At 37.5% G+C, this 12,510-nt stretch overlaps 1 protein-coding gene across 1 annotated transcript in view; it reads left to right on the top strand.

Annotated features, from left to right (window-relative positions):
* Positions 1-12,154, top strand: part of UBA6 (ubiquitin like modifier activating enzyme 6) — a 79,242-nt gene extending 67,088 nt beyond the window's left edge. Inside the window, exons 28-33 of the mRNA XM_053582363.1 lie at positions 1,167-1,284; positions 2,578-2,771; positions 6,275-6,402; positions 7,517-7,604; positions 7,823-7,917; positions 11,289-12,154. Of these exons, the coding sequence (XP_053438338.1) occupies positions 1,167-1,284; positions 2,578-2,771; positions 6,275-6,402; positions 7,517-7,604; positions 7,823-7,917; positions 11,289-11,424 (759 nt within the window). The 3' untranslated portion in view covers positions 11,425-12,154. The remainder of the gene's footprint in view (positions 1-1,166; positions 1,285-2,577; positions 2,772-6,274; positions 6,403-7,516; positions 7,605-7,822; positions 7,918-11,288) is intronic.
* Positions 12,155-12,510: the final 356 nt, after the last annotated feature.

Below are 12,510 nucleotides of genomic sequence, written 5' to 3'. Positions count from 1 at the left end.
GGCCAGGCTCAGTGGCTCACGCCTGTAATCCCAACACTTTGGGAAACCCAGATGGGAGGATCACTTGAGCCACGCAAGTTCAAGACTAGCCTGAGCAATGTAGTGAGACCCCATCACTACAAAAATAAAAATAAAAATGAGGGGCGGCGCCTGTGGCTCAAGGAGTAGGGCGCCGGTCCCATATGCCAGAGGTGTTGGGTTCAAACCTAGCCCCGGCCAAAAACGAAAAAGAAAAAAATAATAAATAAAAATGAGTCAGGCATGGTGGTATGCACCTATAGTCCCCGCTACTTGGAAGGCTGAAGCATGTAGGATCATTTGAGCCCAGGAGTTTGAGGTCACCGTGAGCTACGATGACTTGACTGCACTCCAGCCGTGGTGACAGAGTGAGACCCTGTCTCAAAAAAAATCCCCAAACATAAACAAACAAATAGTACTTTAGTGATGATGAAGGTAGTTTTCTTGGTTTGAGAATATTAACTCCAGTGCCTTCATGGAATATCTAAAAAGTAATTCTTTAATGATGAATTAATTGTGTTATGTGCTGCCTTACTCATGCTAAACTTGCTAGATAAAGGAAGACATATTCTGTAGGAAAGAACTTACGTCAGCAATCAATATTTAAAGGATACCCATACTTTGTATATAATGTTATGGATTTCTTTAATTTCTTTCATGTTATAAAACAGGTATGCACTAGTTAACAGCTGTGTAACTTGATTTTAAATCACAGACTGTTAGATCAATATTTACCTTATTTTACTGTGGAATTTTAAAAGAGATCTATCTATATGGACTTAGATCCCATGAGCTACTCAGTAAATACTTTTAACATCCATTGCAAACAGGTTTGTTTTAGATATACTGGAGCTCTCTCAGCGAATAAAACACATCAAAGTCTCTTCTCCCAGAAAGTTCATGTGCCACTGTGGTAAGATAGAAAATGACATGAACAAATACTTGAGTAACAGCATCGCACACACCTGCCAGGAGGTACAATGGCTTATGGAGGACCATAATGAATAATGATCTGATTAAAGTACAGCGAGGGAATATTTTTCTTTATGATTTATTTGATAAAACATAAATGGTAATAAATAAATAAATGGTAACCAAACTTACATGCAGGATATAACATTAATAAAAAATATATCATATATTTAAAGGTTGTTCAAACTGATGAAACTGCAAGGAAACCAGACCATGTTCCTGTTAGCAGTGAAGATGAGAGGGATGCTGTATTCCAATTAGAAAAGGCTATTTTATCTAATGAAGCTACCAAAAGTAAGGGAAAATCTTTATTAAAATGTTTTAAACAAGGTTGGTTTTTATTTTCACTACACTCTACACCCAAAAGTTTATAGAATTTAATAATACCAAAATGGGGTGTCACCTGTGGCTCAAAGGAATAGGGCGCCGGCCCCATATACCAGAGGTGGTGGGTTCAAACCCAGCCCTGGCCAAAAAAAAAAAAAAACAAAAAACCCAGTAATGATGATTTCATGATCAAACAAAAGTCACTATTCATCTTTAAATGTGACCAAATTTGTTCTTTTCCCCACCACTGCCCTACCTTCAAAGGCTGAAATCTAATTCTTCCAGATCACATTAAGTGCTTTGTTATTCAGATTCTTTTAGTCCTTCAGAAGATGAGTAGGTCTAAAAACATGAGAGAATAGCTCTGTTTTTAATGAATTAAAAACTCAGATTGACAAGATCCTTGTGGAGACTAATCTTCAGACAGACCCAAGTAAATCGCTCTAGGATAAAGAACCATAGCCAGGACTCCCCTTAGGTGTTTAGTCCCCATAATTACCAACCGAGGGAGTACAGACTGACTTATATACATCCTTGCTAGTGATCTTAAATACCAAAATATAGGAAAACTGAACTTTAATTCCTTAAAAACAACTCCATGCAGTCATCTTTTTCTACCTGCTCTGCATCTTCTTATTACATTAATCAGTGGTTCCCAAACTTCTGGTGTTTTATGCATGGACTTGTAAAATTTCAGGAAAAATAGTCTAGAATAATTATTATAATGATTTTGAGAACCACTGGTCTATAAAATTTTCAAAAAGGTACATATTTTAATTTGGCCAACTGACTGTATTCTTAGTTACCAGAAGAAAATGTTTCAGAGTAGGATTTATGGAAGAAATTTTTGGACAATACCATTGGTTTTTTTTTTTTTTTTTTTTTTTTTGGCTGGGGCTGGGTTTGAACCTACCACCTCCAGCATATGGGGCTGGTGCCTTACTTCTTTGAGCCACAGGTGCCACTGTTTTTGTTTTTTTTTTATTGTAAACAACTTGTTTGCAGAAGTGCCGTGCATAGCTTTCTTATTTTACTGTTTGTTAGCTTTCTTTAATATAGAAACTTTTCTAATTTAGTGGTATTTAAACATCATTTTCATGGTCTTCAATAACTTCAATAGCCTGAATTTTTCCTATATTTTTTAGTTATTTAAAAACATAAAAAGGAGTCTGTAAAATAACAAACCGACATTGCTTTTTACCTATTAAAACCTTAACCATTTCCTAGGGAAATTATTATTTTTCTGGTTTTTGTAATCAGATGACCTTCAGGTGGTGGTGCTTTCATTTGAAAAAGATGATGATCGTAATGGACACATAGATTTTATCACAGCTGCATCAAATCTCCGTGCCAAAATGTATAACATTGAACCAGCTGACCGCTTCAAAACAAAGCGAATAGCTGGCAAGATTATACCTGCAATAGCAACGTCCACTGCTGCAGTTTCTGGCTTGGTGAGTTCGCTGTTCTTTGAAAAAAAATACTCCTTTTTCATTTCCACTTCCCTGTATTTCCTGTCATTACCAAACCCACCAATCACTCTGAGATCTTAGAGAAGGATAAATCCTGCATTTTAAAATTTAAGGGCGGCGCCTGTGGCTCAGTGAGTAGGGTGCCGGTCCCATATGCTGAGGGTGGTGGGTTCAAACCCGGCCCCGGCCAAAACTACAACAACAAAATAATAGCCGGGCGTTGTGGCGGGCGCCTGTAGTCCCAGCTGCTCGGGAGGCTGAGGCAAGAGAATCACATACAAGCCCAAGAGCTGGAGGTTGCTGTGAGCCATGTGACGCCACGGCACTCTACCGAGGATGGTAAAGTGAGACTCTGTCTCTACAAAAAAAATAAATAAATAAAATTTAAAATTTCATGTGATCTCTGAAAATAGTCACCTACATTTTAAGGTTATGTGTATACATTTTAACAAAAATAAGCTCAAGATAGATTATAAATTTTTCTTAAGGCAATTGTCCTCTCAGTCATCTCTAACCGCTGTACAATGCAGATACCCTGTTTTGTTGAATACGGTGAACTGCCCTGGTCTTTATTCTTGGTGATTTACAACTTATAGTATGGTCCTAGTTGTACCATATTATATCATCACTCTGGAGTTAATCTTAGAAGCTGTGTAGTTATCTGTCCTTGTATTAAATGATATTAGACTGTCGTATTTTTTTAGTTCCGGTATCTGCTTTCAAAGTAGAGAAATTATATAGTCATTAATACATATATATTTTTTATTTCAGGTTAATGTGAGGGTACAAACAACCAGGTCAAAATATTTGATTTTGTTTGGTAAAGTTCCTCTTATGGTTAATGACCGACACTCAAAAAGTGTACCAAACACCTCCACACTGTGCCCATTCAGTGGGAACATCCCCACCTCCTTCCCTTCCCCCTCCCTTGTTACCCCTCCCACCAACTTGAATTGATTTGAGTTTTTCTCTTACATGGGCATGTATTAGATCATCTTCTGGCTTCACACTGGTATTGAGTACATTGGATAATTGCTTTTATATTCTTGTGATATTTTACTAAGACGAATGTGCTTCAGCTCCATCCAGGATAAAACAAAAGATATGAAGTCCATCTTTTTTATGGCTCGATAATAGTCCACGGTATACATAATCCTGGGTTAGTGGGCATTTAGGGTTTTCACATTTTTGGCAGTTGTAAATTGAGCTGCTATAAACAATCTAATGCAAATGTCCTTATGATAAAATGATTTTTTTTCTTTTGGTTAGATGCCTAGTAGTGAAATTGAGGGATCAAATGGGAAATCTGATTTGAGTTCTTTGAGGATTCTCCATAATTCTTTTTAAAGAAGCTGTATAGTTTGCAGTCCCACCAACAGTGTAAAAAAGTGTTCCCCTCTCTCCACATTCGCACCAAAATCTGAAGCTTTGGAACTTTGTGTTGTGGCCTAAGGGTGATACGTCAGGGTGGTTTTGATTTGCATTTCTCTTATTAAGGATGATGAGCATTTTTTCATATGTTTGTTAGCCATTTGTCTGTCTTCCTCAGAGAAAGTTCTGTTCATGTTTCTTGTCCAGTGATAGATGGGATTGTTAGCTCTTTTTTTGTTGATTAAGATCTCTATCAATCCTAGTTACAAAGACTTTGTCCAATTCATAATTTGCAGATATCTTTTCCCATTCTGATGGTTGTCTATTTGCTTTGGTTGTTGTTTCCTTAGTTGTGCAGAAACTTTTCAGTTTAATTAAGTCTCATTTGTTTATTTTTGTTCTAGTTGCCACGGAAGTCTTCTTCATAAAATATTTCCCCAGGCTGACACCTTCAAGAGTTTTTCCACACTTTCTTCTAGGATTTTTATCATTTCATGTCTTAGAGTTAAATCTTTTATCCATCTTTATTCAGTTTTTATAAGTGGTGAAAGGTGAGGGTCCAGTTTCAGTCTTTTACCTTTGGTAATCCAGTTCTCTCAGCACCATTTATTGAATAGAAATTCTTTTCCCCAAGTGTGTGCTTTTATTTGGTCTGTCAAAGATCAGGTGGCTATAAGATGTAAATTTCATCTCATGGTTTTCTATTTGGTTCTAAATGTCTATGTCTCTATTTTTGTACCAGTACCATGCTGTTTTGATCACTATGGACTTGTAATATAACCTAAAGTCTGGTTGGGGGATACCCCTGGCTTTGTTTTTATTACTAAGGATTGCCTGGGCTACATGGGGGTTTTTCTGGTTTTGTATGAAACAAAGAACTATTTTTTCCAAATCTTCAAAGTATGATGTTGCTATTTTAATGGGGATTGCATTGAATCTGTAGATTGCTTTGGGAATCTTCCAAAGATTCTACCTAGCCATGAGCATGGTATGTTCTTCCATTTGTTAATGTTTTCTGCTATTTCTTTTCTGAGGGTTTCATAATTCTCTTTGTCCTTCCTGCACCTCTTTTATTAGGTATATTCCTAGGTATTTCATTTGGGAATTGTAATTCACCATATCAGTAGAAGCAAAAATAATGACCTTATGATCCTCTCAATAGATGCAGAAAAAGCATTTGATAAAATACAGCATCCTTTTCTAACAAGAACACTTAACAATATAGGCATGAGTGGCACATTTCTGAAACCACTGAAGCCATCTGTGACAAACCCACAGCTAATATACTGAATGGAGTAAAACTGAAAACTTTTCCACTTAGAACCGGAACCAGACAAGGATGTCCCCTATCACCACTATTATTCACCATAGGAAGCAAGAGGAGGATATAAAGGGCATCCACATGGGGGCAGAGAAGATCAAACTCACATTCTTTTCTGATGATATGATCTTACACTTAAAGAACCCCAAAGACTCAACCATAAGACTCCTGGAAGTGATCAAGAAATACAGTAATGTCTCAGGATATAAACTCAATGTCCACAAATCAGTAGCCTTTATATAGCCAACAGCAGCCAAGTTGAGAAGCTAATCATTAATTATTTTTTTTTTTTTTTGGTAGAGACAGAGTCTCACTCTATCCCCCTCGGTGGAGTGCCGTGGTGTCACACAGCTCACAGCAACCTCCAGCTCCTGGGCCTAGGCAATTCTCTTGCCTCAGCCTTCTGAGTAGCTGGGATTACAGGCGCCCACTACAACGCCCAACTATTTTTTTGTTGCAGTTTGGCCAGGGCCAGATTTGAACCCGCCACCCTCAATATAAGGGGCTGGCACCCCACCCACTGAGCCACAGGTGCCACCCACTAATCTTTAATATTTTTAATAACTTTATTCAGCATGTATAGAGTAGATTGAAAGTTTGAAAGTATTAATACAAAATATGCTTAAATTGTAGAGGCCTATAAATAAGAAATTTACATTATTCCAGGTCTATAGCTGCTTTTAATATTCACAGAGAAATGATTGACAACAGCTTGGGAAAATTGAATAGATCCAATTAAAGTCACAAATAGTTTCAGGCTATTTGTATGAACAGAGTACCTTGTTTTATCTAGGTTGCCTTGGAGATGATCAAAGTAACTGGTGGCTATCCATTTGAAGCCTACAAAAATTGTTTCCTTAACTTAGCCATTCCAATTATAGTATTTACAGAGACATCTGAAGTAAGAAAGACTAAAATCAGGTATGTATGAAGGTCTACTTCTCTTGTATAATGAGATAAAATATTTAACTTTTAAGAAGAAAAAACTGGCTTCATCTCTTTTTATATATATATGTGTGTGTGTGTGTGTGTGTATCCTTGCCATTACTTCGAGACCAGATCACACCTCCTCTTCCTGAAGCATTCCTACACTAATCAAAGAAGTTTTCTATAACTTGATCAGCCACTCTGTTTAGCATTACAGTTTCATCTATGTCTACCTAACCCAGATGAATTAGAACTAGGTACTCCAGTACCTAACTAACTATGAATTTAGGATCTAATTTCACAAGCTTAGAACAAAGCAGAACAATTTCCTGGACTCCACTTTTCACTTTTCAGATTGGCAATAATCAAAAAGTTGAAAAAAAATCTTATCTTGACAAGGCCGTGAGAAAGTAAATACTCTGATATGTTGCTGATAAGAGCACAAAATAACCATAATCCACAGCAAGGGAAACAAGACAATGTATTTCAAAATTGCAGATACATGTAGAATGTAAATGTTTTGGCACAGTAACTGAGATAACGCCGGAAAGGCTATGTTAACCACTGTGATAAAAATGTGTCAAATGGTTTATGAAGTGAGTGTATGATGCCCCATAATCATATCATTGTATACAGTTATGATTTAATAAAAAAAATTAAAAAAAAAAAAAGAAAAAAAAAATTGCAGATACATTTGCACACATCTCTAATTACATATTGCAAGAGAATCATCCCAGCATTGTTCATCATGGTCAACACTTGGAACAACCCAAGTGTCCAGGGATAGGGGACTAGAGCCTTTGCACAGTGAGAACCTTGCAGCTGTTGAAAGAGAGAGAGGGAGAGTGAGCACTCTGACCAAGGCATTTGATTTATCATGGGACACTAGAGAGTCAGCCACTGAGAAAAGCAGTCACCTGTATAATGTGTGTGTGGGGGGGGGAGGGGGGTGAATAGATTATGAAATACTTTAAAAGTTGTATCCCCCCCTATATTAATTTCTAGCTAAATTACAAATAATAGACTGCAGGGGGGGGGTTTGTTTGTTTTAAGAATCAGTAAAGGGAAAAACATTTGTGTTTCTGTTCTAAATATCTTTCTACAACAGAAATGGAATATCATTTACAATTTGGGATCGATGGACTGTACATGGAAAAGAAGATTTTACTCTCTTGGATTTCATTAATGCAGTCAAAGTGAGATACTTTTATAACTTGTTTGATAAGTAGCTTTGAGTCTCATTTCTGTTTAGTTTTTATTCATAACTTCATTGGAAATTAAAAATTTTTTAGCACATGTTTGTTCTCTTGGTACTTGTTATAAAATGTTTATAAACAATGTTCAGCATTTTATTTTTGGGTAAAGCTTTGATTTTTTTTTTTTTTTTTTTCGTCTTTTCGGTATTGACTTTCAGGAGAAATATGGGATTGAGCCAACAATGGTGGTACAGGGAGTCAAAATGCTTTATGTTCCAGTAATGCCTGGTCATGCAAAAAGATTAAAGTTGACGTAAGTATTGAACATTATATGCAAACAATTCAAAAGAATTGAAATGTTTCAGTTAAAAGTGTTGGTCTTGTCTGGTGGTATTAGCAAGATGAGGAGGTTGCCAAGCGAGGGCCAACGAGCTACCTCTCAAGAGATTGATAGGGTTACAGTATCCTTGTTAGTTTATGACAGTTTAGAGTGAGCTCTTCAGGTAACAGATTTAGAAACCTTATTTGGGGGCGGCACCTGTGGCTCAGTGAGTAGGGCGCCGGCCCCATATGCCGAGGGTGGCGGGTTCAAACCCAGCCCCAGCCAAACTGCAATAAAAAAATAGCCGGGCGTTGTGGCGGGCGCCTGTAGTCCCAGCTGCTCGGGAGGCTGAGGCAAGAGAATCGCGTAGGCCCAAGAGTTAGAGGTTGCTGTGAGCCGTGTGACGCCACGGCTCTCTACCGGAGGGCGGTACAGTGAGATTCTGTCTCTACAAAAAAAAAAAAAAAAAAAAGAAATCTTATTTGGTAAATACACTTAAGTGGATCCACTTTTTTAAGTTGAAATACATAATACGTGGCACAGTAATAAAACAGAAATGCCAGATTGCTGTCTTTATTCATTTATTGAACAGATTTTTGTTAAAGGTGTCCACTGCATACTAGTACTCAAAGCATTAGGGACACAGCACTGAGCAAAGTTCCTTCCTACTTGAGTTTGTGTAACAACTAGGCAAGTGTGTGAGATGATGGTAAGTGCCATGGAGAAAATGAAGAGTAGAGGGAAAAGGAAATGTGGGAAGTTAGGGCTATTGTATTGCTTTGTTTACAGAGTAGTCTCAGTGTTTCCTTTGTCTATCAGATTCTCACCTGGCAAGGGGGTAACTGAACAAAGACTAAAAGGGAACAAAAAAACCACTGCTTTATAGTAGGCTGCAGGGTGGTAAATAATTGAGTTTCCAATTATCCCTTTAAGTTCCTTTTCTGTTTCTCTCCCCCTGCTTGCAATAGTCCAGCTATGCTGGTCTCCCTAATTTTCCTTGAATACTTCAGTCATGCTCCAGTATGGGGCCTTTGGTCTGGTGGCTCCCTCTTGTAGCTCTTTCTGAGATGCTGAGATGGCTAACTCTTGCTTCTGATCTTTGTACTTCCTGAAGACGCCCCTCTGTGCCCCACTTACCATGTAGTGCAGCAGCCTACCTGGCCCATCCAGTCGCCTTGAACCCTGTGCTCAGCTCTGCTTCTCTGCCTCCTCGCACTTGCCAATGTCCTGTGATGCTGTGTGTATTGTTAGATTTACTGTTTACGTCTGTCTCCTTCAAACTCCCACTAGGACATAAGTTTCATAAGGGCAGGAATCTTTTATTTGATCTGGTCAATGTTTATTTCAAATACTTAGACCAATACCTGACACATATGTGTTGGCTTTGCCTGTGGTTATCAATTCTAAATTATAATCCAGTTTTAATTATCTGTACATTTAAAAATGAAACTATTGTTAAAGCATTGATTTGCCTTTTATTTTTCATTAGGATCCCTGAGTATTTTTGGATAAATTAAGAGTGGCATTTAGAATCCTTTTGTTGTACTGTGCCTAGATAGTGGAATGTGTGGTCATGAAGTGTATTGATTAACGTAATCTGAAGTTCATTGCAAATAATTAACAAAAATGCTTGAGAGTTGGCCGATATCATACCTCCAGCATGATAACATTTGTGAACAGTATTTCTCATTTTATTGCATTATACATTTAGCAGGTATTTATTGAGTGCCTATGATGGAAAGGTCCATCGATGGGGTTGTGGTTAAAAGCATGAACTCACCTTTAGAAAAACCTGGGTTCCTTGCTCAGCCACTTGGTTGTTTTGCCACTTTTGAAACTTAGTTTCTTATCTAGTGGGATGAGATGATTGCGCCCTTAGTCATTACACACTAAAATAACATTAAGAGCTAATAGTGTAATATTCTGCATATTACTCCAGTTAATATTTTATTTTCATGTTATCTTCATCTAATAGCCCTACTCTCAAGGAGTTTACAGTCTACTAAGAGAAACTGGCATGTTAATTGAAATGTAATCAAATAATTATTATAATGAAGGTTTTTTACAAAGTACTTTGGGCACTACTAACTCAAACCTCTACTTCAGAGTAGCTTTCATTTGCACTTCCTTTGAAGAAAGTGTTCTAGGCAAAAGCAACAACAGTTTGTGCAGACATGAAAGCTTAAAGAGAGCATTGAATGGTCTGTTTCGGAAATCAACACTTTGATTTTTTGGGTTTTTTTTTTAGACAGAGTCTCACTTTGTCACCCTTGGTAGAGTGCTGTGGCATCACACGTCGGCAACCTCAAACTCTTGGGCTTAAGCGATTCTTTTGCCTCAGGCTCCCAACTAGCTGGAACTACAGGTGCCCAGCACAATGCCTGGCTATTGTTTTTTTGTGTTTTTTTTTTTAAGATGAGATCTTGCTCTAGTTCAGGCTGGTCTCGAACTCATGAGCTCAGGCAATACACCCACTTTGGCCTCCCAGAGTGTTAGAATTACAGGCATGAGCCACTGTGCCCGGCTGGAAATCAAGCATTTTATAATGATTCAAAGGTAAGATGACAACAGTGAATGATGGAAAAAATGAAAATTATGTATGAAACAAAAATCTTTGTAAAGTGGAAAGGGTTATTGAGGATTAAATAGATTGCATAGTTCAGAGCCTAGCGTAAAGTAGGTACATGCTATATGATAGATAACATTATTAGGCAGGAAAATAACATCAAATTTACATTATAAGAGAATTTTGGCAGCAATGTAGATTGGAGGTAGAAGAGAATAGACTGAAGGCAGCTGAATAGAAGCTAAAGTAATAATCTAAGGGGCATAGAGATTCAAGAGGTATGCTGATTTAAGACAATAACGTGACAGCAGCAAAGATTGAGTAGTTTTTCAGTAAATAGGATAAACATTGGATATGAGGGAAAACCTTAAAAAGAGTGTTTTTTACTGTTGTGGCCTAGCTTGCATTTTGACGTTTAAATCTGGCTTGTTTTTTTTTAATCTTTACAGAATAATGTTTGAGAATGTATGATGCCTTTACACTTAATAGGGAGTATAGGAGGAGAATTTTTTTAAATCATTGCTTACATTATGGGGATTTTTTTTTAAGTCTTTTGACATATGATCTATATTTTTTATAGCCAGCAGTGATCCACATTGATTTTGTTTTTAGGTGAATGAGTATCCTTTAAGTTCAGAACTTTACTAAAAGAAAAATGAAAACTTGGAAACAGATGAGTTACTAGATTTTAAAATGAAGTCTAGATACAAGTCCAGATTCTCTGGATGGCATCAGTCAGCAAATCATTTATTTTACAGAATTTGCCAAAATATTCATCCTTGCTTATTTTTCTTAGAATGCATAAACTTGTGAAACCTTCCACTGAAAAGAAATACGTGGATCTCACTGTGTCATTTGCCCCAGACGCTGATGGAGACGAAGACCTGCCTGGGCCCCCAGTGAGGTACTACTTCAGCCCTGGCCCTGATTAGTGCAACTTGTCCTAGGTCATTCCAGAACCACTTGATTTGGGGAAGAGTGCACTTAATTCAGAAGCTAAAAAAATCAACTCATCGTACTGTGGATTTCTCATGGATGAAGCCTTAATTTAAGGAAAACATAAGTATGAAACTGCACTGGAAAATTGTAAGACATTTTGAAGCATAGTAAACACTTGTCTAATGGTTCACACACGTCTGAGCACATGCAACTTTGAGCTGGAACACCGTTTTATAATACTTAAGACAGATTTGTGTATTTACCTGTTTGCATAAAAAGAAGGAAAAAATATTTACAACCAGAGGTGATGAGGATCAAGAAATCGAAAGTAACAAATACAGCTCGGCACCTGTAGCACAGTGGTTATGGCCCCAGCCACATGCACTGAGAGGGTGGCAAGTCGAACTCAGCCCGGGCCTGCTAAACAATAACAACAACAACAAAATAGCCAGACGTTGTTGAGGGCACCTGTAGTCCCAGCTACTTGGGAGGCTGAGGCAAGAGAATCGCTTAAGCCCAAAAATTTGAGGTTGCTGTGAGCTGTAACACCATGGCACTCTACCAAGGGTGACATAGTGAGACTCTGTCTCAAAAGAAAAAAAGAAAGAAAGTAACAAATGTAACTATCCAAAAACCTCAATCTTATTTTATGAATTTTTGCTTGTTTAGTATTTGAGACCCTTTTTTTAATAAAAATAGTGACACCTTGCATTTGTCCTAGGATTAGGCTTGAGAATTTAATATCGGTGTGAAAAGTAAGGATGGCAGCAGTGAATGAAGAATAGACATTTAAATTGTGCTGTTAGTATTAGTGCCGTTACCTTTGATAGTTTAGCCAGAGTTTGTTACAGTATATACTGTCTCCCAGAAATCAAGATTTGTATTCATAACATCTGCATTGTAAGCCATGAGCAATAGGTTGGGTGACACATTAACTTGGACTCAAGGTTAGCAGTATCTTATGGGCTCTGACAACCGATTCAGATAATCCATGATTGTGAAAGGCACATGTGGCTAATCATTTGATTTTCAGTATGCCTTCTAATGTGGCTGTTTTATTTATTTAAAACTCTAAACCT

The sequence above is a fragment of the Nycticebus coucang genome, chromosome 1 (assembly GCF_027406575.1).
Source record: "Nycticebus coucang isolate mNycCou1 chromosome 1, mNycCou1.pri, whole genome shotgun sequence".
Lineage (NCBI taxonomy): Eukaryota > Metazoa > Chordata > Mammalia > Primates > Lorisidae > Nycticebus > Nycticebus coucang.
This window is presented reverse-complemented; position numbering and strand designations above follow the sequence as displayed.